This window comes from Perognathus longimembris, chromosome 11 (genome assembly GCF_023159225.1).
Source record: "Perognathus longimembris pacificus isolate PPM17 chromosome 11, ASM2315922v1, whole genome shotgun sequence".
Lineage (NCBI taxonomy): Eukaryota > Metazoa > Chordata > Mammalia > Rodentia > Heteromyidae > Perognathus > Perognathus longimembris.
This window is the reverse complement of record NC_063171.1, coordinates 49,084,337-49,111,197: the sequence shown is the minus strand read 5'-3', so window position 1 is coordinate 49,111,197 and position 26,861 is coordinate 49,084,337. Positions and strand designations below refer to the sequence as shown.

At 34.3% G+C, this 26,861-nt stretch overlaps 1 protein-coding gene across 3 annotated transcripts in view; it reads left to right on the top strand.

Annotated features, from left to right (window-relative positions):
* Spata17 (spermatogenesis associated 17) overlaps positions 1-26,861 on the top strand; it is a 134,739-nt gene that overhangs the window by 11,252 nt on the left and 96,626 nt on the right. For 2 of the 3 annotated variants that reach the window (XM_048357762.1, XM_048357764.1), the window contains exons 3-5: positions 306-387; positions 11,325-11,375; positions 21,514-21,617. In XM_048357762.1, coding sequence (XP_048213719.1) covers positions 306-387; positions 11,325-11,375; positions 21,514-21,617 — 237 coding nt within the window. The remainder of the gene's footprint in view (positions 1-305; positions 388-11,324; positions 11,376-21,513; positions 21,618-26,861) is intronic. The other variant, XM_048357763.1, reaches the window with a different exon arrangement.

The following is a 26,861-nucleotide window of genomic DNA, read 5'->3' as shown; positions in this document are numbered from 1 at the left end:
TTTGTCATGATGTAAATCCATAAACATGGCTTATTTCTCAAAAAGTCACCATGTTCTGCATGTAGTCCTAACATAACATTAGTTAAATAAATAATAAATAATAGCATTTAATTACAACCCCAAAGAAACAATAAATCATTATCTGTGTTTTTCATCTTTCTAGAAGTGAATTGTTCTATCTCAGAAACACTCCTAATCTCTTAAAAATACAGGGAACTTGGCTTTGATAAGAGGATGTTTAAGCAAATACGTAAGAGACATTATGTTTCAATGAAATTATGCTAATGAACATTTTTTAATCGCAGGTATTTAAACAGAACAGCAACAGTTATTCAAAAATGGTGGCGAGGTTATGTAGACAGGAAACAATATCAACTTATTGTCGAGGTAAATATAAGTTTTATATACATTTGCTAGCATTGGAGTTATATAACATAGTAATTTATTTACATTGCATTTACATAGAATTTAGAGAAGCTAATGATGATACCTATTTATTTAAGGGCAATTATGGCTTGGATATGAATTGTTACCCCACAAAGTGCACACATTGACATCTTGGTTCCCAGAAGGAGGCAATATTTGGGGTTTCTGGAAGTCTTCAGAAGTGGACACTACCTGGAACATGTCATTGAAGGCTGAATTTTACCCCAGTCTTCTCTCTGTTTCCTGGCCATCAACTTTGTTCCTTCACTTTTCCAACCCCTCACTAGAATGGTCTGCCTGGCTAGGGCCTAGAAATAATGCATCAAGTTGACCATGTATTTTGTAACCTATGAAATTGTGAGCCAAAATAAATCTATTGACTATTAGGTTGATTTTCTTGGGTATTTGTTTGCAGAGCTGTCTAACTCAAGGATGAAGTTGGAGTGGGTTATTGGTGAGGAGCCTTTCCTGATTTTCTGTGGATAGCTAACTTTTCTGTACCCAAACCATATTTTTTTTTGGTTTCACATTGCATGCCTTTTTATGTGCTCACAATATATAGTTTCTAGATGGTGAAGTTTTTGTGAATAAGTACTGGACGATATTCACCTTTGCATCACCAGCATTTTGGGGTAAGGCCTTGACCTGAAAAAGTAAAAAAACATAAGAATGCTAAATTGATAGAAGCAACAGTGACCCTTCTGTCCTACTCACTCAAGGAGTTCCTACTAAATTTTGTATTGTAGATATAAATAAAATTGAAATAAGTCAATAATTTCAAGGTTTTAGAAGCATAATTCAGTTGGTAGATTGCTTTCCAATCACCAAAAGTATCAGGTACTGAATTTGAATCCCAGTCTCAGACCTAAAATAAAATTCCAAAATGGATTTTTATAGGGAATTACACATATTTATGAATATATCACTGATGTATTTGAAATCAATATTACTAGAAAGCAACAAAAGATCATATGGCATCTTTTATACTAGTTTATTTATTAAGCACCTATTTAACAAGCATTTTGTATAATTTATTCAGTTTGTTTTTCATGCTGCTCACTAAAAGTTAACTATTATAGGACCAATTTAGCAAGTGAGGAAACTAACACTCATATACTTGCTATGAATATATTATACCATATTTCGATACATAGAAATATGAAATTGCTGTCAACATTGTTTGATAACTGACAACATCTTATAATAATTCCTGAAAAACAGAAACTGTCATATTATCATTGTATTCTGGAACATTGATGCATGGCAAATGGTAGGAATTCAGTTAGCCCATCAATGACTGGAAGAATGAGCACAAACTCTCCACTGAACTTACTATGTCATTAATAATCCCTTTATGAAGTAGAAAACAAATATTGAACCTAGTTAGTCTTTAGTCTAAGTGTTGCATATCCTTTTGTTTACTTTACTGACCTAATTTTGGTTACAAACATAATTTAAAATGCAACTTTTTAAACTCAGAAATCAAACACATCTATTTCTGTTTTGTTTAACATTTTAGGAAGGAAAATTGAGAAATATAGTTACAAGTACATAGTTATTTTAGGAATTTTATCTATCCTGATTTGTGATTTTATACTGTTATTTTCTCAAGTTGAAACCCTGGCATTTTGTTAATACATATCTGTTATACAGATAAACAACTCTTGTAATTTATTTGAGGATAACTGAGGCAAATAATTTATTTGGCCACAGAAGCTATTGCATATCTCATCTGAAATTAATTATACTGTCTATAGTAAAGAATTTTATTTCAGATTCGAGTCCATTTTGTCCTTTAAAATGGAAGCATGTGATCAAGTATCAGTGCTTCTGTCATATATCAATTGCTAATGAATATCATATTTTCCCTTTTTTGCTAGCATGGATTTTAGATTCATTGTAATTGTAGTAGCATTTTAGGCTATTGAAAAGGTAATTTTCATATCTTGAAGTAATTTTATAGAAAAGTTATAGAAATAGTACAAATGACTGTCATATAGTTATCACTCAGATTTCTTCAGTCACAGAGAAATTTCCTATTATTTTGTCTCTTTTGTCTCTCTATTGTTTCTAATAATTTGACACAAAGTTGCGAAACCAGTGCCTTATATGTGAATATATAAGTGCCTGTTTTCTACATAACAAATCCTAATTGTAAAAACAAGAATTCCAGTTGCTCACATCTGTAATACTAGCTACTGAGGAGTCTGAAATCTGAGAATTCTGGTTTGAAACCAGCTTGGGCAAGGAAGGTCTGTGAGACTCCTATTTCCAATTAATACTAAAAAAATTGAATTGGAGCTCTGGCTTAAATGTAGAGTGCTTGTCTTGGTAAGCTCAGGGTAAGAATACTGGCCGTGTGTGTGTGTGTGTGTGTGTGTGTGTGTGTGTGTGTGTGTGTGTGTGTGTGTTACTGAGATTTGAACTCAGGGCCTCTGCTTGCTCAGCTTGTTTGGTAGCCTAGTGATCTACAGATGAAACAACAACTCCAGCCCTGATATATTGCTTGTTATTTTGGAGATAGAGTCTAATAAATATTTCTGTTCTGGTTGACCTTGAACTTTGGATCCTACAGATCTCAGCCTCCTGAGTAGCTAGGATTACAAAACCATGTAATCCAAACTAGTCCAAACTACTATGTAATCTATAGTCTTCATATTTGTATTCACTGTCCTAACATTATTTCTGGCAAGAATATATTCTCCATAGTCCAAAAAACTTCACACTTCACATAGTCTCTAGTTATTTTTAATCAAGAATAGTTAATTCTTCAGTCTGCCCTTGCTTTTCATGCTCCTGATATTTTTAGATTAATCAATTAATTAATTAGTGAATCCATTTGTTAATTAACCCTCTTATATTTATGGTGCTGAGGATCAAACCAAGGGTTTTGTGCAAGCTAGGAAAGCATTCTACCACAAGCTACATCCCAGCCTCATGTCCCCATTGTTTTTGATGAGCATTTGGGTACTTACTTTCCAGGTGGCTTTTTAGTTTTACTTTTTTGCCCAGTGATTGTTGATGTTAATTTTGATGGTTTAAATCATATCCGTTAGCACTCTTCATCATAAACTTTTGCTTTCTACTTTGAGGAAGTATTTAAAGATTCTACATATGTCTTCCTTATCATACTTACTTATATTAGGCATAGCATTCATTGATGCTACTTATCATACTCAATTGTTATTATATTCATCAGTTACTTTCTAATTCCACAGTTTCTTATGTTTCCTCATCAGCATTCTACTATAGAGCCTTTATTTTATTCTAATTTATTTATTCATTTATTTAAATCAGTATGAACTCATGGATTCCTTTTTTATTCAATGGGTTTTAATCAATCACTGTCACTAATTGGATTTACATTCAGACTCCCAGATTTTTCCAGTAGGAGCTTTTCAAGACAATTAAATTACTTAAACAGGATAATTAAGGAGGTAAGATATTTTATATGGAGTAAGTAGTGACTATGGATATATGTCAGTAGTGTAGACAGACAATTGGTTATACTCAACCCATTCATCATGTGATTGTGATACTTCTTTTAGTATTTAACTGAGTGTGTTATACACACACACACACATACACATATTTTAATGATGATTGTCAAAGTAGTCAATTTAGGACTATTTATTCTAATGATACTGGAACTGTTGAAATTATATTTTTAAAATTGCATGTAAGCAATAACTTCTCCATGAAATTTTGTTTTGTGGACTTCAGTGTCTCAAATGTATTGTCAAAAGTTCATTTGATGAAGACGGGCTCTGGTTACTTGCACAAGGACACAGTGTTAGTGATAACTGAAGACAAGTTTAAATCCAGTTCGATCTGATTCCAAAATTTTCTCTATTGAGTAGCTAGATAATTCAATCTTAAACATTACTAGAGATTTTTCTTTTCTTTCTTTCTTTCTTTCTTTCTTTTTTTTTTTTTTTTTTTTTTTTTGCCATCCCTGGAGCTTACCTCAGGGCCTGAGCACTATATCTGACTTCTTTTTACTCAAGGCTAGCACTCTGACACTTGAGCCACAGCGCCACTTCTGGCCGTTTTCTATATATGTGGTGCTGGGAAATCGAACCGGGGTCTTCATGTATACAAGGTAAGCACTCTTGCCACTAGGTCATATTCCTGGCCCTACTGGAGATTTTTCTTCTTCTTCTTTTTTTTAATCTGGCTAGAATTTTATTTACCACACGGTGTCTGCATTCTACCATTCTGGGAGCAAAGTGTAGCCAAGATTTTCCTTCTTTGACATATACAAAGGCTTGTGGCACCAATATATTAAGAGATCCTTGCCTTCATGTAGCTTTAATTTTTAAAAATGCATGCTATTTATGATTATATTTTTTATTTTTTTCCAGTTCATTCTTTGGAGACTCTCACTTCTGGGTCGCACTAAGGAAATGAGAATTTATTTTATTTTTGTGTTCAGAGCTAGTATAAAGCAATGAGAATCCACTAATAGCAGTCACCTAGCTTATTCCTAGTAGCACTATAGCCATTAGCAACAGTGCTATATTACTTCATCTCAAAAGATTCTTTCTCAGTTTTGTAGAAGCTCTGCTCCTCTACTTATTTCTGTAGCCACACCATTTCTTTTACTCACCGTCAACCCCCAGTGTCCAGCAGAATTTGTCAGAACTCAAGTTTTAGGAAAGCAAACCTAAGGTTGTATATGGTGTAAAGGGAGTGGCAATTAGCTAGGGCAGGGCTAGGAAATCACAAAATAGGAGTGAAGTTGGGTAGGATCCCAAGTGCCAAGTCCTAAGTGCCCAGCTCCCAGGGGAAAAACAAACAGTACCTGCATAAGCAAATTTCATGACATTTCCTTAATCTTTCTACAAGTGCAACATTGCTGTGAGTTATGCAGAGAGACAGACAGAATTCCTTTCTCCTCCGTTTTAGCCAAACTTAGGTCAGTTCAGTTTTCTAATACTGTATGTATTATGTTGTTTGCTCTTAATGGATGTGTTTCATCCCAGAGCACTGGGTCATATGGCCAGGACCCCAGTAACAAAAAGACCTGCCATTTTTTTCAGTTGGTGAGTGAGATATGAGTTGTGGAAACTCACCCTTAATTATCTTGTCACACTCATAGTTTACACTATCACATATACAGTCATTGAGTGATTTTCCAAAACATGACCATTTACCAAATTTGGTTCTGTATGTTTTTGTCCCAACACCTATATATAATAATGATGTTATATTGTATATGTTTTAATTTTAGAATGAGGGGTATAGAATAATATTGCATATTATTTCATTATAGAATGAGGGGTGTAGAAGAGTGACTACAAAACTCTAATGCCAGAACTCATCTTTTAATGATCACCTTATTAAAATGTTTAGCCCTGTAAATAAAACAGGGCTATACAATAAACATGTTTTAGGAGGTAATGAAATAGAACTACCTAGAGTCTGTGACCTGTGTTGCCACCTAAGCTACCAGAGCATGATTTGAAAGCCACTGATTTAATTTGCTTATCTGTGGAAAGACCTCTGGAAGGATCTCACACAAAAAACCACTAATGATATTAATTTGCCTGCAGGGAAGAGAACTGAGTAGTTGAAGAATAGAGGTGGGAAGGAATGTCTTCATTGTAAACTCTTCCCTAGCTTTTGAGTTTTAAACAGGGTGAATAAATTTTTGGCTAAATAAATTAATTTAAAAAGTCAACGGGATAATCCCCTCATCAAACACACACATACACACACACATATGCACACACACACACACACACACACTCCATATGATATACCTGACACACATCCAAAGAAGTAGAGATAATAAATGTGTACCTGGGGAATTAACATACTCTGTAAAGGCCAAGGAGACAACAGTATAAGTGAAGTGTGAAATTGGGAACAAATATGGCACATTGCAGAAGAAGAAGAACTATAAGAATGTCGATCTACAGGACAAAAACTGTTGGAGACTAGGGAAAGGTTGCTGACAAGTTCAGCATGACCTACATGATGCAATGTTCTGTGTGATTAAAGGATGTCTTGGTTAAAAACATGTTTACATTCTTCTGTTCCCAGTAATACTTTGTCATTTAAATATGCAAAAATCTTTCTTCATTTTACACTGAAGAGATATGGCTCACAGGTACTAAAATGTGCAACTTAAGTTTCTTAAGTTTTTAAATTCATATCGAAATACACGTTCAATACCAAATAGCTTCTTTTTTTTTTGGCCAGTCCTGGGCCTTGGACTCAGGGCCTGAGCACTGTCCCTGGCTTCTTCCCGCTCAAGGCTAGCACTCTGCCACTTGAGCCACAGCGCCGCTTCTGGCCGTTTTCTGTATATGTGGTGCTGGGGAATCGAACCTAGGGCCTCGTGTATCCGAGGCAGGCACTCTTGCCACTAGGCTATATCCCCAGCCCCCAAATAGCTTCTTAATGTCCTCCAAATACTCTAAATCTGCTTCCATGTGCCAGAGTAGATTATATTCTTGTTTGAAATTACTCACCCTTTACCCTTCCTCATAAAAAGATTATTAATCCCCTGCCTTTTGATTTTTGCTTGGCTGAGTGTTAGAGCTGATGAAACACATGTCACACCCAAATTGAAGATTTGGGCTTTCCAGCTTTACTCCAGTTTCTGGCTCTTCTCACTTCTCAACTGAGAAAAATAATAGGGAACCTTAGCTTCTGAGTCATGACAGTAAGAAAGAGCCTTTTGTTTTCTAAGTTAGTTACATTTTTCAATTTAATTAATTAATCAATTAATTTAGTGTGTAAATATACTGTGTTTATGTGTTGGTCTTGGGACTTGAACTTAGGGCATTGGCATTTTCTTTGGGTTTTGTGCTCAAGGCTAATGCTCTATCAGTTGAGCCATAGCTCTCTTTTTGGGATTCTGCTAGTTAACTGGAGATAAGTTTCATGGACTTTCCTACCTGGACTGGCTTTGAACCATGATCCTCAGATCTCAGATTCCTGAGTAGCGGGGATTACAGGCATGAGCCATTGGCACCTGACTGATAGTTGCATTTTTTTTTTTATCTCAGCAAAGCTCATTCTTAGTTACCATGCTGACAAAAGAAAAAGTATTAACAAGAAGCATTCTGAAAGAAGTTGCTCAGGGAGGCTTACAGAAAGATATTTTTGAACTTATTGAGTTTGCGATGATGTTAGGACACCTCCATGTGGTGATAATCTTGTAAAGCATTGATGCTGTTTCAGCAGTGTCTGGTACATCATAATTAGCACTCAACAAATGTTTATTAAACTAAGCTTTAGTTTGAGGGCCAGAGCTAGTGATAAAGGTTTTATAATCATCAGCATAAGCTAAAAGGATTTTCTACCTAAGCAAAAGGCTCAAAACTGACTCTTGTGGAATACATTTCTTGGGATTTAAGAAGGAAGGAAATTAAAATAGATGAACAGTCAGAAAATAGAATGACACATTGTCACAAGGACCTCAGGAGAAAACATGTAAGAAACTTAGAAGTGTCACTCACTGTATTATATTGTCAAACAGACAAATGACAGAATTCCAGGGATCTCTTTAACAAGACTATCTTTGAGGGCTGGGAATATGGCTAAGTGGTAGAAAGCTTGCCTCGCATGCATGAAGCCCTGGGTTCGATTCCTCAGCACCACATAAACAGAAAAAGCCAGAAGTGGCACTGTGGCTCAGGTGGTAGAGTGTTAGCCTTGAGCAAAAAGAAGCCAGGGAAGTGCTCAAGCCCTGTGTTCAAGTCCCAGGACTGGCAAAACAAACAAACAAACAAAAAAAAACAAAAAAACACACTACCATTGAGATGATCTTTCTCAAAATGCCACTAGACCAGAGAATTCTTATACAGATTTTAAATAGTTCTTAACATGACATGATCAGCTTATCAAAACCACGTAGCTGTTTTAATTGGATACACTGATGTGTTCCTGTAACATGGTGGGGTTCAAAGCCAATCTGGGCAACATAGCAAGACCCTGCCTGTCTCAAAATAAACAGAGAAGGTTATTTTAGTTCACCATTTATGAAGTAAACTAGTGAGTGGTAAAGAGAATCTGCATAAAATATTACTTAGATGGCTCTTATCCACTCTAGCAACTAAAGCCAGTTGATTGGCAAAATTATATCCTTATATTACTCAAAATGAATACAAGTATTGCTTTATAGGTTCTGCTTTTGAGATGGTTGACTATTTTCTCCTTGAAGCTCATCTTGTCTTGGTTTTTCCAACCATAATATCCAATAATTAGAGAAAGATATATTATTTTGTTCTGTTAGTTTTTTAAGTCAAGTATTTTACTTGTTACAGATGCTTTGTGAATAACACTAAATGAAGGGAAATGCTAACTTATTCTAGTTGGCAGTATTAGAGAAGAAAAGGACTCTCATGAATGTTTGAAAAAGAGGAATGAGAGAGTAAAAGAGAAAACAGGCACTGATTCCACTGAGGAGAAATAAAATTTTAGAGATAATTGGAAAAACATTGAAAAAAATGTGTTCTTTACCTGATTTATGTAACTTAATTCCTCTGTGCATCCCTTTTATAATAAAAATAAAATTTCTTTTTAAAAACTGGGCCCTGATTAAGGAAAGCTTTGAATATTACCTTGACTTGTAATCGAGTGGTTCCCTTTTATCTTCCCCTTATTGAAAATTATGAGGTAGGAGCGAGGAGGGAGGAGAGGGAGAGATTTGGATACTATTAGAGGCCTATGATTTTTAAAAATTCAGAAAGAACTTGATAAACTCAATACTTTGTAAAATTAATCTAGAGATGATGTTCAGAATGATTAAAATTAAGATGAAGCAGGCATGAATACAATGGCTACGGTAACAGAAGTCTTGAGAAAGTTCTTTAAAGTCAGAAATGATCAATAAAACATGAGGAACTCAAATAGTAAAAAATTGAAAATAAGCCTAGCCACTGTAAAAGTGAGACTTCAGAATTGCTAGTCTCTAAAGCAATAACTCTCCTACTCATTAGTTCATAATAAAATTTAGCCTTTTATACTTTTGGAGTTTTGTATATATTTAAATTTATATTATTCAAGCCACAAAATCTGTATTGTACTTCTGAAAACTCCTTATATTAATTTATAACTTTTTCTATGTTGGAAATGAACTTTTCAAGTTGGGGGGCAAGGGGTGCCCAGAGGGGAAAACTGGGAGAAAATGAGGGAGGGGGTCACACTGTTCAAAAGAAATGTACTCATTACCTGACCTATGTAACTGTAACCCCTCTGTAAATCACCTTTAAAATAATTTAAAATCATTATTTTTATGTAGTTGTACAAAGGAGTTGCTTTTTAACATAGCAGATTATGAATATAATGTATCTTGATCAATGGCACCTCCTTTAAAATGACTTTCAGCTATGTGGGAAGCACTTTACTATTTAATGATAATTATAATAATAATTGTTAGTATTGATCTTCACAACAGCTTAGTGAAATATGCAATGCTCCACTTTTGAAAAGATGGATGTCAAGACTAAGAAACTTCCAGTAACTTTTTTGAAGGCTCATAGCTGGTCTTACACAAAGTCAGAGATGGAACTCTGGTCTGTGGCTCATGGGCTCATGTATTCAATTATTTGTAATTAAATACTGATATGATAAAGATAATAAACTTCCTTTCTTAAGCCAAAATGTTTGGAATGTATATTTTGGAAAATACTTTTTCTTTATAAAAACCGTTAATGGCAATGTCAGTTTCTATATGACTTGAAGAAATCTGGTATTAAAGTAAATATCTTAAATCATCTGAAATTATGCTCTGTTTGTTTTGAGGAAGAAAGGATTTAAAGTGAAGTAAAATCATGGCTTATTTGTAAATAACATATTGCAGGCAACTGTTTCTTAATTGCTCAGACTTTATGAATAAGCCAGCCCTGCTCTTCTGTATAGACAATTTGCTACGGGATGACCAGGCAACCCACACACTAATTATACAAAAACCTTCTGTATGAATTCTTGTTTGTCATAGGGAAGAAAACTCCTTGATAAAGAGTTAAGGTTCTTTTTTTCCTAATATTTGATAGGACCGTAATACTCACAACCTGAGCTGAATTCAATCAATTTCAATGGGACAAAAATGGAGAATACCATTGCTTTTACTGCTTACTTTGTACTGTAGTTTTAATGAAAAGATTGAGGCACAGGTGGAAACAGTGTACAATGATATTTTCATTGAAATAAATGACACCACTAAATGATTGTTTACTAGAACAGAGATTTATAGTTCATAGATAAATGTGTGTTTTCTAGGAAGAGACAAAGACTTTAGGAAGTCTCTACTCTGCCTAGGGATATGCTGTAACCTGATATCATTGTATTTATGATTTTATAGTGCTAAAATGAATATTAAATGAAACAAAGTTCCCAGGGATTGTTCAGGAGTCGGCTAAGTACATAGCATTTTGCATAGATGGTTGGAAGGCACAATTTTGCCCCATCACTGCGTCCATATCCTTGAACGATTTCGACTGAAGACAGCATTTCTTTGAATTTTTCATTAAACCAGACGTCTTGAAATATGAATTCCTTTTATGTTTCTGTGAGTTTGGGCTAAAAGAACCCCAGTGAATAAATCATATAATACTACGTGTCACCAGCACTTGTGAATATTTCTGCTTTGTTATTCTATTCTCAGTAGAGCACCATTGATTATCAAACTCAGCGGAGAGCATTTTATGATCATATATCTCCATTAGCTCCTAGTTTGACTACCATAGATTTTTCTGGTTAAGCTTGCATTATGTATTAGGAAGCCTATCTCTTCAATACAAAGTTTGATTTCATTTTTTTCTAAGCCTAGAACTCTTATTATGTATTATGTATAAAGATTCTTTTCTTGGATATGTAAAAATAGGCTGCACTGTCTTTGTGTAACTGAATTGTATGCAATCTCTTTTTTTTTTGATTCACAGTTAGCAAATTGTAATATGAAGATGGATCACTATAATACAATGGCTGTCGAGGTAAATATTTCTTCACTTGTTAAGCAAATGAAAAGTCAATTGTGCTCTGAATTCGATTTTAATAAAATGAGCAAGGCAGAATAATGCAAATTTGATTGATATGCTAATGGAAAAGAGAGAAAAGAGTACATAGTTAAAAAGTTAGTTATGCTAAATAATCTTGGCAGCATTAAAAATTAGAGTAAAATGTAAAATGTGTAATTATAAATGCTTATGCTGTAGAATGTTACATATCTGAGCCATAACTAGAGAAAGATTGTAAATATTAATGAAGCAATGTATTAGTTTCCATACATCATATGGAATATTGTGATAAATTGGTGAACATGGTGTTGGAATATAAGAACCCTGCCAATACAAATCAATTAGAAATTATTCATATGATTTAACAGTAATATACTCAGCTTCCAGCTTTATTTCTAACACTTCTACGTTCATTTTTAAATGCTATTTTTTTTCAACAGAAAGCTAAATTTAACAACAACAGAGCTTGAATCTAGTTTCTGCACAGGTTTTGGAGATGGACAAAACATAAATATTACTTCTGTTGTTTCAGACAGTATGGGAAAAACCTAATTGCTAAAGTACAACGAATGGAGACATTTCGGACATGAATTTCATTAATGTTCCCATAACCTATATTGCCTATTCATTTTCATTAATCTATTAACTCTTCTGTAAATAATAGGTTTGTTTAAGGTGTGAGTCAAGATAGTAAATTCATCCTGCAAGGTATGAATTGAACCCGGAAGCTACATGAACAGTATTTTGAGTGTGTACTGCTTTTGGAAGGGTTGCTTTCCTCTGCAGATGTGATGTGTTAGGAGACTAATCCTACTCTCCACCGTCTAGCCAATCTCTCTGCCCTCCTGGAGTTTATTAAAAAAAAAAAATACAAGCAAGAGGAAGAAATACATCTATCTTCCTGCCTCTTCTGAGCCAAAGGCAGAAGCTCCAGCTGCATTGTGTTAATCTTCTCAGTAATATTCACATAGGGAAATGATTGTATTTTTCTTTTTTAATAGGAATGCATTTGAGAATATGGATTTTAATTCCCTTCACAGGGTCTCTTAAAGACTTAATCTTTTAGGTTCTTTCTTTTTATTTTCTGTTTATTTCATGTCAACTATGTCTCCAAAGTAAAAAAATAATAGAAATTTGACAACCTAATACAGTTAATGACCAAAGCCTTTAGGTTATAGACTAAGAAAATCCAAGCTAGTAGGGAAAAGAACATAAAATGGAGATAGAAAAAAAATGTGTATTTGTGATTATAATTCAGCTCTAAATCTTCATATTGAATTCTGATTTAACACATTTAATGGAGGCTCCTCTTTCCCTAGAGTAGGTATGTATTAAAAACTCACATCAATAGGAACTATTTGGAAGGCAGAGTTTTTGAATTTTTTTTTGGTTTTTTTTTTTTTTTTTTTGGTGCTGATACTGTGGCTTGAACTCAAGGCTAGGATACTATCCCTTAGCATTTTCATCCAAGGCTGGCCCAATACCACTTGAGCAACAGCTCTACTTCCATATTTTTGGTAGTTAATTATTGATAAGAATCTCACAGACTTCCTTTATTTGCTGACTTCAAACCTCAATCCATAGATCTCAGCCTCCTGAGTAGCTAGGATTGTAGTAGGGAGCCACTGGTACCCAGGAGAGTTTGTTTGTTTGTTTACTTTTTCCAACATAATGATAAAAGCTACCTGTTCTCCTAATGTCTTAAAAAAAGATACAAGGCCACTGGTCTTATGCCTTAGGCTGTAAGTTAACTAAAAGTAAGAGAAAGGCTAATTACCCAACCTGCACTTTGTATGTGTGTCCTTTGATCTGAACCATTCTGCAGTTGATTTGGGCTCCCAGAAGAACAGGAGTTGACAATAAGCATCTTGTGACAGAAGGCAAATTGCCCCTCAGATAGGCAATACCTTTTTTTTTCTTATCATCTTGTGGAAAAGGCAAAACTGCCCGTCACAAAGAATACTGCCCAAATCTCAGGACAGAAAGACAGACCACCTGCTGGGCAACGTTGACACATTGGTTCTGGTATGACACACACATATGTAAACCTTGAAGAGACCTTTCTAATAGTAGGTAGGGAAAACAAAAAACTTGCCTCTTAATTGGTTTCATGAACTGTACCAATTGCAAGTTATGCATTTGGCAACTGAGAGCTAACATGACACCTAGATTATATTCAGTGACTTGTTAAGCAGTCTAATGGAACAGCTTATTCAAATTTATTTATAGTCAATCCTAAATAGATGGTTGTACTTTAGTAATGAAGTCTTACATATATGTGATGTTTCTATGTAATAGATATTAATTTTTTCATTTGCTGCATTTATTTTTTAAAGGGTCACCTTTTCTCTAAAGGATTTATGATACCCTCTACTCCTGTAGAATTGATCACTCTCGCTTTTTATTTCCCTATTTGGCCATCGACATACTTTGGTTACAGAACTTGTAACATTTATTATCCTTACTAATTTATATGCCAGTCTCCACCCTCCACATTCGGTAAGTCCCCTGAGGCCCAGATCCTGTCTTTTTCTTTGTATCTCTTAAGGCTTGACTTATGGTAGGTGGTTAGATAAATATCCCTGAATAAAACAATGAGTGTGGGTCCTCTGATTTTTCTATGCAAGGAATTAAGTTAGTGTGCAATTCATAAGTGAATGGAGACCCTCTGTCATTTAGGATTTTATCAAAGTATTGTAACACCCAGAGGTCTGAAGGTTTCTTATGATACATGCTACATTCAGAACTCACAGTATGCCTAGTACAGAACCCTTTTGCTAATTTGCTGCTAGGCCATTGAGAGTCAATTAATATAGTAGTAAATTGCTCAGTAAATTTTTATCTTATCTCCTGGGGGCTTATTCCTCCTGTGTGTCAATGTGACACTCTATTTCCATTTTGGTCTTCAGTTTGACTTTATCCCAATTATTATTTTGTTTTTTCACTTCGCATTTTGTCCATTATTGTGGACCCTATTTAAATTTGGCGCCTGATTTTTATTTTCAAATTTTTCTCTTTAGACAGCTTTCCATAGCATACATATGCATTTGTTGTATGTCTTTTCACAGTGTGTCACAATATTGAATAACCTTTCCCCTTCTGATGTTTGTGAGCTTATGTAAGCATTTGACCTTCACCTCTGGCCCACTAGATACTGAACATAGAGACTCAGGCTCCTGATTAATACCATAACCATGTTAGATGAGGGTAAGAATTACTTTGTGTGAGGACAGCCTATTTTAAAATATCCCCGGGTAGCAAAATAAAAATTCCACCTTGATGGAATTATTTCATTTCATTCATTCTAAGGGCAATTACTTGTCCCTTTTTCCAAGCGGATTAATTTTTTCCTCAATACTTGATGTTTTCTCTTACAGTTTTTACTTATAGGTTGATCATGTCCATGAAATCTCCTTTCATCCATGTGTAGGGAGAAAATGACCTACCTGAGATCAAAATTGCTTATATTCACTCTGCCTTCCTGTTTGCATTCCTTCCTTCCTTCCTTCCTTCCTTCCTTCCTTCTTTCCTTCCTTCCTTCCTTCCTTCCTTCCTTCCTTCCTTCCTTCCTTCCTTCTTTCCTTCCTTCCTTCCTTTCTTCCTTCCTTCCTTCCTTCCATGAGATCAAGTTTTAGATCCTAGGTCCAAACTCCACAAATTCCACATGTTATATGTGGTTATTCACATCAACCCTATATGCCAAATAAAGAGACTTAGTGAAAGATAGAAGAAGGAAATTTGTTATATTGGACCTACATGGCATGGGAAGACAACTTTTCAGTACATCTTCAGCTGGTCTCCATAAACTAAAAACACAATGTAGATATATGACGTGGCATAAGCTTTGAAAGCTAGGAGATTTAAACTCCCTTTAGAAAGTTTCCTTTGGGTCATCACATCCCTCTTGAGACCTCATCTGCCTGTCCATCCTAGGACAACTGGAACAATATCATAGGAATGTAGATTCCAAGAACTGCTATTGTTCAGTTCCTTAACGATCGATATCCTTTATGAAATATGTTCCATCTCTGCTTCAGAGATTTATGAGGAATGAAAAAATGGTAATAATCTAAAGCTTACAGAGGTTTAAAGAACTACAGACGTAATTGATTGTTTCAAGTAAAATTCCTTTTACCTTGGCTTCCTTGTACATGGTATTGATCAATTACATACACTTATTTAGTGAAACTGCTATATTCTGGAAAATTTTAACTGATTTACTTCACTTATATTAAATGATTTAATTTGCTTTTAGTGCCCCCAAAACATTTTAGTTCAGATTGAGATACTCACTTTAAAGAAAATAAAAATTATAGTTACCAGAGAGACACTAAAGATCAATTAAGACAACAGATTTGAAAATTAAAGTTTAATGACATATTTCTTCTTATACTTTCAAAGCTATATCTTAACAACTTAGATTGTAACATCAATCTATTATTTCCATATTTCCATTTATGGAAAAACTGAATCCTAAAATACAAAAAATATTAATTGTAAAAATCATTAATATATCAGATAACAAAAATTATTTCCTTAATGTTATTAACAATGTCAAATATATAAAGACTCATCTCAGTCTCCTTGTACTGTAAAGGAAATGAGCATTTGTATTTAAATATGGGCATTCAAGTTTAAATGGAGATATGGAGGTCTAATCAAACGATACTGTAGGTATCTTTTTTTTTTCTTTTTGCCAGTCCTGAGGCTTGAACTCAGGACCTGAGCTCTTTTTGCTCAAGGCAAGCACTCTACCACCTAGCCACAGTACCACTTCTGGCTTTTTCTCCATATGTAGTGCTGAAGAATTGAACCCAGGACTTCATGTATGTGAGGCAAGCACTCTACCACTAGGCCACATTCCCAGCCCTGGAGGTATCTTGTCTACTGGGCATTATAGCTGAGGCATATGAATACAGAATAAATAACAACTTGTCTTTCCCAAAGAAGGGTTGCTCCATAATTTCACCCTTAGGATTAAGAAATGAAAGGGTGCCATTTATATATCCTAAAATGTTACCCAATAATAGTTCCATTACCACACAGAAGAATATTTCTAACTTTGTGCTATTCTAGAGTCAAAATCATTGTAAAATCTTTAATAGATTATAGAGAAATGAAATATACATTCAAGTAGGGATTGAAAATGAAATGTTTAAGAAACAATGTAGCCTAATTATTCCATGTTCTCAAATATTTTGTTAAAAATTTTATAGACATTGTATGTATGTGTGTATACATATCTTTTCACATATATTCTATACTTCCCTATATAAATGTTGATGAATTCATATATTTATAGTTTTGACATAATGCAGTGGTATCTCACATGAAAAAACTTGTGTTGGGGCTGGGAATATGGCCTAGTGGCAAGAATGCTTGCCTAGTATACATGAAGCCCTTGGTTCGGTTCCCCAGCACTACATATACAGAAAATGGCCAGAAGTGGCGTTGCGGCTCAAGTGGCAGAGTGCTAGCCTTGAGCACAAAGAAGCCAGGGACAGTGCTCAGGCCCTGAGTCCAAGGCCCAGGACTGGCAAAAAAAAAAAAAAAGATAGAAAGAAAGAAAGAAAGAAAGAAAAATCTTGTGTTATATTGCTAATTTTTAAAAACTAAGTACAATCACTTTTCCGTGTCACTGTCCAGTGTTTGGCAGTAAGTAAAAGGAGAAGTGAGAAGAACTGAGCTCTTGCTCTAAGCTCTTCTCCATATTGAGAGAATCAATTCCAGGTGTGTTATTATTAGTGAATTTGTTTTCCATGTCTTCAATTTTAATTTTAGGAGAGAGGATTTTTGTTTTCTCTCTTCCCATGGCAATTAAGGTTACTAGAGATTTTCAAGAATAAAAATAAACCCAGTGGAGGAAAATCTTTTCTATGAGCAGATGGCTTTTGATACATCTAGGTTTTGCCATTTGTTTTAGTGCTTAAAATAAACATTATTTATAAGACCACTTACATTTTGATGTTACTTAATGAGAAATATGCATCATTGATTTGACTAGCTTAAGAGGTCATTTAGAACTTGCCCGTTAACAAGCTGCAATATGCTGAGCACAGGATGACTTTGTTTAACATTATCTATTCAGAGCTGATCGATGACAATAATTGTTTTATACCAATCACTTCTGAAAGTTGCTAATTACATTGGAGGGCATATTAGCTATTTATACTATTACTTGTTTAGAAAGTTATAACCCATTCACCTTGAACTGAAAAAAATTATTAAAATTCATTCTGCTTGTGTAGTTTTAAAAAATTACATTTACTCACTAGGATAAGAAAATGTAGGAAAATGCAAAATCTCATTTATTCTTATAGAAGGAAGTATGGTTGAATCTCTACCTATATTGTATCTTTTTATATCTATCCTTTCATAAACTGAGATCTCTATAATGTAAGAAACTGATCTCTTTAAAAATGAAAGAACACACTATTTATTTTACACGATATTAGTGGAGAGATCATGGGCTATAAGGTAAAACAGACCTGAGCTTGTTTCCTGACTCCACCATTTACTCTTACTGGTTTTGTGATCTTGGGCTGATTACTTACCCTTAGTTTCTTCACTGAACATGGAAGATCATGCCTTGCTCACAAGGATATTGTGAGACTTATAGCAGTAAATATAATACTTGGCACATTCATGGAGCTCAATAAATTTTAGATCCTTTCCTACACTGATGGCACCTCCCTCACCTACTCTGATCCTTCATTCTCCTAGCATTTTTGACACTTATGCTGCCTGAAGCCAGTTAAAGACTGATTGATTGTACCTTCCTGTGGATAGGTTTTTAGCTTACTATCCTATTATTTACTTACTATATGCTCTTTACTCCCCAGTCGTGACTAAGAGAATTTGTCTTGGAAAGGATTTTATCGTGCCTCGGGTAAATGTCTAGGATAGAAGGTCCTCCATAGCATACCATAATCAGAGTTCCTGAGTGTTCCATATTGTTTCCAGATATTGCTGGACATGGAGAAGGAAGGAATCCAGGACATTTTTTAACATGAAAAAACACCTGGATTTTGCACAACATTTTCAGCCAGTTTTAGTTTTTGTCCTTACAGATCTCTTTTCTTGGAAATGGGTTACTTAGCTGGGTATGGTGGCATACACCTGTGTTCTCAAAACTCAGGAAGTTTAGGCTTAGGCAAGAGATCACCAGTTCCATACAGCCTGGGCTACAATAGCGGCACAATCATGGCACAGTGTTGTCTCGAAATAAAACAAAAACTCAATAGATCAGCTTGGAATAGAATAATAATTTGGCACACCTACTACTCTAGTATTACCTAATCATATCCCATTATTGTTCTCCATTGTCAGTTTTCTGGCATGCAGTTTTGATGTCTTCTGGCAGAATTATTCTTATTTTATCAAAAGTTTATTGAAATTTTGCTACCAAAGTGAGTCCCTCCCTATGTACTCTCTCCCCTTTTCCCCTGGAAAGATGAGTCACTTCTGTTGCTGAGGATGGATGACTTGCCAGTAACACGGCTGAATATTTGGATCCTTTCTTATAGCTATATGGCCATAGACAACTATTTAACTTTTTGAGGAGTCAATTTTCTATTTTCTCAAATTAGGCTAATAATAATCTCCACCTCAATGCGATGCTGTAAGTTTAGGTCACATGAGCCAAGGAAATGCTTCACATATATGCATTAAGATATGCATATGTATATTACAATTCATTATTTTTATTAGAAAGTGCTTTGTTTCAATTCCTCCTCTTCCTCAGCCATAATGTGATTTTAGTCAGACTAAGGAGATTTTCAGAATTGAGCACTTTATTATATTATAAAAATGATTTTTTTTTGCTTAAATCAAAGAACTGGACTCTAAAATAAGGTAATTTAAAAATAGTTTTGGAAAGCATTTTCTATAAGCATTGATATGTGGCATAGTTTTATTTTCTATAGCTAGTCTCTGGTTTAATTGTTTTTATGGATTGTTTTGAATATCTTCTTTATTGTATAGTTTTTAAAATATTTTCCCATAATCTCAGATTCTGAATAACTGTAAAATATCTTTTATAATTGCTATGTTTAAATACAGAGAAACTAACAGGATGCAAATTCAAGTAAACATTATTTCCATTTTTTATATTGTCAGTGTTCCACTTATAAATATTTCAAGATAAGCATCTTTTAGCTAAAAAAAACATAGGCTTTGGGGGAAAAGTAATAAACTAGGTCCTACTCTCACTGGTATCCAGTCCTATTTGAGTAACAAGTATGTCTAGAGAAGAAAAATGTTCTCTGAGCCAGAAAGTTACAAAAATTTAATATCCTAACAGATTTATTTTTAACTTGTAAGGCATCCATATAGACAAACTTGATACTTGTAGAGGAAGAAGTTAAATTCTTCATGGATGGCTCAGTGAATATTTCTCAATGTGTGTTCTTCTTCCTCAAATCCTTTAGGTAAATTCAAGCTATTTCTCCTGCAAAATTGTTATCACAGATTACCATTATTTTAATTATTCAAAAAATTTGCCTCCTTTTCAACATTGAAAGGACTAAGGAATGAGTTTGCTGAACTATAATTTTCATTAGCTGTGTAATTATAGGAAATTTATGTGATCTCTTTTTGTAGCCATTTTCTTACCTATATATGTGGTATTATGAATATTTATCTGCTGGGCAGATAAATGGAGGGAGGGTTGTGGTTTGAGACCAGCCCAGGAAAAATGTTTGAGGAGCATCTTCTTGTCCAGTACACGGACATAGAGGCACATGCATGGCATTCTAGCTTTGTGGGAAATGGAAATATGCTGGATCACAGTCATGGTACACACCCGGGCAGGAAGCAAGTCCTTGTCTTAAAAATAACTAGTTCAAAAAATGTCTAGAGGAATGGTTCAACAGTAAAGTATCTGCCTACCAGTAATGAGGCTCTGAGTTCAAACCACAGTCTAAGAGAAAGAAAGAGTGAATGAAGGAATGAAAGTAGAAAGAAATTAAGGCAGAAAGAAAAAAAGGAAAGGAGGAATGTAGAGGGAGAAGGAGAAAAATTTATCTCATAGACGTATCCTTAAGATTGAATTTATGAATGGAAATAAAAACTCTTAGAATAATGCCTGGCACATTACTACATAATAAATATTAGCTACTGTTGTTCTTATGAAAGAAATCTTAAGATGTTATGATTAAGGTGGAACATAGAACCTGGCAGGTGGTTCATTCACTGTGACCCCTAGCTCTCTGGAGGCTAAAGCAGGATTATCACAAATTTTAAGCCAACCTGCATTCCATAGTAAGACCCCATCTCAAAAACAAAAACAAAAACACATGGCAATATTTTATTTAAAAATTTTGCTGGGCTGGGGATATGGCCTAGTGGCAAGAGTGCCTGCCTCATATACATGAGGCCCTGGGTTTGATTCCCCAGCACCACATATACAGAAAATGGCCAGAAGTGGCGCTGTGGCTCAAGTGGCAGAGTGCTAGCCTTGAGCAAAAAAAGAAGCCAGGGACAGTGCTCAGGCCCTGAGTCCAAGCCCCAGGACTGGCCAAAAAAAAACACCAAAAAACAAAAAATTTTGCTATCACTGAATTAAATAGTTAATTAAAATTATTTTAATGACATCAAATACAATCTTCAAGACAGCTAACCTGTCAGTGGAATGATAGGAATTTATAAGACATTTAAATATTTAGATAGCCAATTATACATATTAGTTGTAGTAACCTATACTTATATTTTTAACTATGTAATATTTTATGATAAATCTGTGAATACAATCTACATTTCTAACTGATGTACTATCATTTTTTAGCACAAAGCCTAAGACTTTGCTTGACATGAATCATCACACATAGTTTTGATTTTGAAGAACTGTTAGTGTTTCTAATAAAAATGTTCAGTGAGGGGCTGGGAATGTGGCCTACTGGTAGAGTGCTTGTTTCGTATACATGAAGCCCTGGGTTTGATTCCTCAGCACCACATATATAGAAAAAGTCAGAAGTGGCTCTGTGGCTCCAGTGGTAGAGTGCTAGCCTTGAGCAAAAGTAAGCCAGGAACAGTGCTCAGGCTCTGAGTTCAAGCTCCAGGACTGGCAAAATACAATATACAAAGACATGTTTTATCTCCTTATTTACATTGACAGATTCAGAGACGATGGCGAGGCTATAGGATTCGGAAATACTACTTTAATTATTATTATTTGAAAGAGTACTTGAAAGCTATCTCAGAGACCAATGAAGCAATTAGGTAAGTAATACAATCTACTCATGAAGGTTTTAGAGAGATCTCTCAGTGTGTGTATGAATCATTGCCAAACTTACAGATGAATTCTGAAGTTTAGTGATGTTTTAGGCAGAAATGCCTTAATAAAAGATAGTTACATTATTCCAGTTATATGATTCTATTTATCTTAAAATGTATTATTATGCATTAACTACCTTAATCTTGATTGGTTGGATTATTTGTGTGAAACCACCTTGTTCCTATGCAAAATGTTTAGTTTTATGAAACCATCATATATTGATGTGGGTTTATCTATAAAACAATTCTACAAATGAAACCAAAATTAAGTCTCTTAGATATATTTTGAGAACTTTATTCTAGAGAACTCGCCTCTCAAAGAAAATAATAGCATGAAATATATTAAAAAGCACCATCAGTTTTAGAAAACTGTGAATTTTTCCTAACATTTGAAAAATTATTTAACTGGGAAAATAAGATTAAATTTAAGCTATTTTGAATCTGCTGTCAATATTTGCAACATTAAAGGCACCATAATACTCAATACTATTCCATCAAGTATTCCAAAATTCTTTGTGTTAAATTTTCTTTACTTCTTTTTTGTTTTATTTGTTTGGGTATTACTGAAATTTGCACTCATGGCATCGGGCTTGCTAAGCAGTCACTCTACCATCTGAGCCAGTCCTTCAGCTCTTGTGCCACTATTTTGTAAGAGAGTTTTTAATTCTCTTGTGGTATGCCTGATCCTAATGACATATGTCTACAATGCTACTCAATGAAAAGGAAATGGTAATGAATAGTCCTTGGCATTTATATAGTACTTTCTTTAAAAATTGTCCATATATATTATTTTACTTAATATTTCATAAACTAGGATTAACAAATTACAATCATTTACTTAAATTTTTGTCTGAAAGGCCTAAAATAATGTACTAAGATATATCTGAAAACTGCTTTTTGTGTATGTTGTAGATATGAAGGATCTAGTTTTATAGATTAGAAATAGAGAATTTAAGCTGAGCATGGTAGTGAATGTCTACAATGCCAGTATTCAGCAGACTCAGGCTGATTCAGCAGGATCTGGACTTTGAGGCCAGCTTGAGCTAGTTTTAAGCCAGCCTGGCCCACATAGAATTAGTCTATCTAATTCATTATGAATGATTGAATGGTAAGTTCTGCACAACTTTTACAAAAATTTAAAATCTCCTAAATCTGAAACACCTCTGATTCTAAGCATTTCATATGAGGTATATTCAGTCTATGTGTTTCTGTTATCCTTTTTTAAAATTTGGGAACTTTTAAGGGACAAAATGGTAGAGGTACCTTTATTATTTCAAAATGGCAATTAATTACTTAACTTTTTAATACAAATCGTATTTCCACTGTCTGTTACATTAGCAATGCTATAAATGCCAATGATTGACATTGTACAAGTTGTCATAGAGAAAGCCCAAAGAAGGCAAACCTGAATGGTGAGAGTCAGAGTGGGCTGGAGTCATGGGCTTAGAGAAACTTCTCAAAGGCAAGAAGCTGCAAGTTGTGCAGAAACTAGGACAGTAACATGGGCAACGTTGCTGGGTTTGATGCATGAAACAAAAGGTAAGGATAAACTAGGACTAAATGCACACAGTACACACAACTGGAGTCCTAAACAGCCCAGGGCATTTAGGAATAGCAAAGTTCTGTTATTTTCAGAACATTGGAATGGACTATCTTCTCAAAGTGTGAAATGATATGGTTACATTTGTTTCTGTGTTTTTTACACATTCAACCTTAATAGTTACATTTAAATTGTAAAATTTAAAATATCTATTAGGATTATTATTTTTTTTGAGAATACAGTGTTTTTTCTTCTTATGGAAAAATATACACCACATATAATTAAATTGCTTTTTCCTTTCCTTTTATTTTTTTAACTCAAATGCTGGGCTCTAGATAGTCTAATTCCTTTGCACTGTGTAATGAATTATTCACAAAGTGGCTTGGAACAACATTTAATGTCTTATCATTTTTCTCAATCAGGAATTGGGGAGCAGCTATGCCCTGTGTCTAGGCTCGAGGTCTTTCTGAGGCTGCAGTCAGGCTGTCAGCCAAGGAAGGTGTCTCAAGTGAAGGCTCATGGGATGGGAAGATTCATTCTTAACCTCCTCTTAGGGACTCTAATTCCTCTGGCTGTTAAACAGTAGTGTCTTGTTACATGGGACCTCTCCAAAAGCAGTTCATACCCAGATATTAGCTTCCTCAGAGCAAGTAAGCTCTAGGACAGGAGAGAACATCTGAAATGGTAACCACATTTTTGTAACTTAATATCAGAAATGAATCTAATTGCTTTCACTATACTCCATTAAGCCCTGAAACTAAGCCCCTCCCATACTCCAAGGGAGGGTTTTACACAAAGGAGTGAATTCCAGGAGGGTGATTGGACACCATTTTAGAGAATGATTTCCACACACAGTGAGTTGTATATAGTATTTAAATACAGCTGTTTGCTTTCAGCATTTTGCCAAGGAAAAAGGTTACTTTACACTTACTTAAAACAATATCTCATTCCATATTTTTCATAATTCCACATTTTTAAGTTATCTGAAAGCAATTGTGTTTATCCTAACTACTTATACTAACAAGTATTAAAATTGGTGCTATGTAGATTTCAGAGCAAATGAGCGCATTACTCCAGGCCCCTGTCTTTGCATGGGATTAAAGCATTTAGAGTAAAAAAAAAAGACTTAGTATATCATTTTACATCAGAATATGACATATTTTTGAATTGCATAGGATACCAAATCACATTGAGTTTAACTTTGGTTTATATAATCTTTGTCAGTGAGAAAATTGACATGTTCTATATTTAATGGTGAAAAATTATGTAAGGCATATAGAAAAACATATTTTCTTATCAAAGAGTTGAACTATTACGAAGATAAATGGGATTGGTTGAGGCTGAATTGTAATCCTTTGCAATCACTGGCTTGATATGCAAATACTGCCCCAAGTTATGAAAAAATTATGTAATGAAATTAAAAATTACATACAGAGGTACAGATTGGTAGCATTAATAAAACATTTTTAGCTTACAGTACAGGAAACTTATTTCTTTGTCTTTTAACATAAATTTAAGATAAAAATAATGTATCCCCCAAATTTAATGTGTGAATGAATCAACTGATTATAATAGTAGTGCTGCTGTTTTGAATGTCAATCTGACATTTATCAAAACAAATTTGTTTCTTGGCATATTAATTTTCTATAATACAGCTTAACTAGAAAGAACTTTGTGGGTATTAGACTACCTTTGATTTGATGTGTCAGGAAAGTTTTTAAAACTATGAAACTGTAGCCCCTCTGTACATCACTTTGACAATAACGAAATGAATTAAATTTAAAACAATTAAAAAACCTATATATATAGATTCACTTATGTATATATTTATATTACCTCTATGAGTTTAAAATTTTCCATACCATTAAATACATACATTTAAGTGTTTTATTTTGTTTATGTATTTTAATGCATTTAATAGTAATATCATCCTTACTGTTTTTATTTATTTATATATTTATTTATTTACTTACTTACTCACTTACTTATTTTGGCCAGTCCTGGGGCTTGGACTCAGGGCCTGAGCACTGTCCCTGGCTTCTTTTTGCTCAAGGCTAGCACTCTGCCACTTGAGCCACAGCGCCACTTCTGGCCATTTTCTGTATATGTGGTTCTGGGGAATTGAACCCAGGGCCTCATGAATACGAGGCAGGCACTCTAGCCACTAGGCCATATCCCCAGCCCCATCCTTACTGCTTTTAATTTAAAACTTTTTCCTCATCTGGCACACAATTTTTATAGCCAGTAACAGTCATTTCCCATTCTTTTCTCTCCTCAGCCTTATAAGTACGAATCATTCTATCTTTACATTTTTTGCCCATGTTAGATATTTATATGAATTGAATCCAGCAGTATGCAAACTTTTATGACTTTGTTCACTTAGCATGATGTGTTCAAGGTTCATCCATGATGTAACAACGTGTATCAATTCTTCATTCCTTCTTATTGAAAAATACTATTCCATTAAATGGACAATCCATGAAACTTGTATCCTTTAATCTGCTCACGAATATGTGAGTCGTTTTTAATCTGGGCTGTTATGAACACATTCATGTAGAGATGTTTTTTAAAAATGTGAACATATGTTTTAATGAAAGCTTCAAGCTGATAATTTAAGATCTAAGGAATTAAGAACACCTGTGCTGGATATAGATACACCTGGGCTAGAATTGGGGTTCTTTCACTTTCCACCTATACGACCTTAAGCTAGTTGCTCAGTCATTTAAGTTAGATTCCATCATCTGTATATTGTGGTAGATATTTTCATGTAGTAGGTTTTGTGAAGCATACAGTATATGAAATACTGGGCACATAGCTCACATTTGACAAATGACTTATTATCAGGAAGAAGGTAGAAAAATAGAGGAATGATATAACCAAAAGGAAGTGGAGAAAGCATTTATTCCACAATTCAAATTTGTATCTGATAAAGAAAGAGGAAGGAATGAATATTTGGAAGAAATGGAAATAGTAAAGTATCTCCAGTAAAGGTACAGACTGATGAAGCCAGAGACACCTCAGGAAAGAGCCTTCTGCCCAGCCAAAGTGGTCCTGCCCCAACACACTGTCACTGTCACTGGACAGAGGTGATCTTAGCATGAATGAATGGGTGAGCCCAGTGGTATATTTTTACACTTATTACACAATATTTTATAATTTATATTTTCATGAGATTTCAGAAACTTCTTAGAACTACTACTTTTATTATACTCACTGTTTTGAGAACCCTTCACTTCTCCAATTTATTCTTATTTTTGTGATAATTTCTTTACTTCTCTATTTCCTTCTCTTTGTAGTATTTCCTTTTATTTATGTATTTTCAGTTGTTTTATGCAGCCATCTTGATCCTCCTACCTCAGAAGTCCTGGAATTATAGACATGTACCACCATATCTAGCCTTTTCTATTTCTTCATGCGTTCTTACTAGTAAATTTTGGCACCTCTGGAAGTAGTACATTCTATTACACTTTTCTGATTCATTCTCTATGCTGGGCCTTTTCTTTCCTTCTTGCTCTTCTACTAGAATTTTAATTTTAGTAATAATTTTTCACTTTGTTGAAGAATTTCTAGTATTTGGTTACTTTTTTCACATCATCTTGTTCTTTTTTATATATTTTATAGTCCTTTTATTGGAAATATTCAGTTTGTTC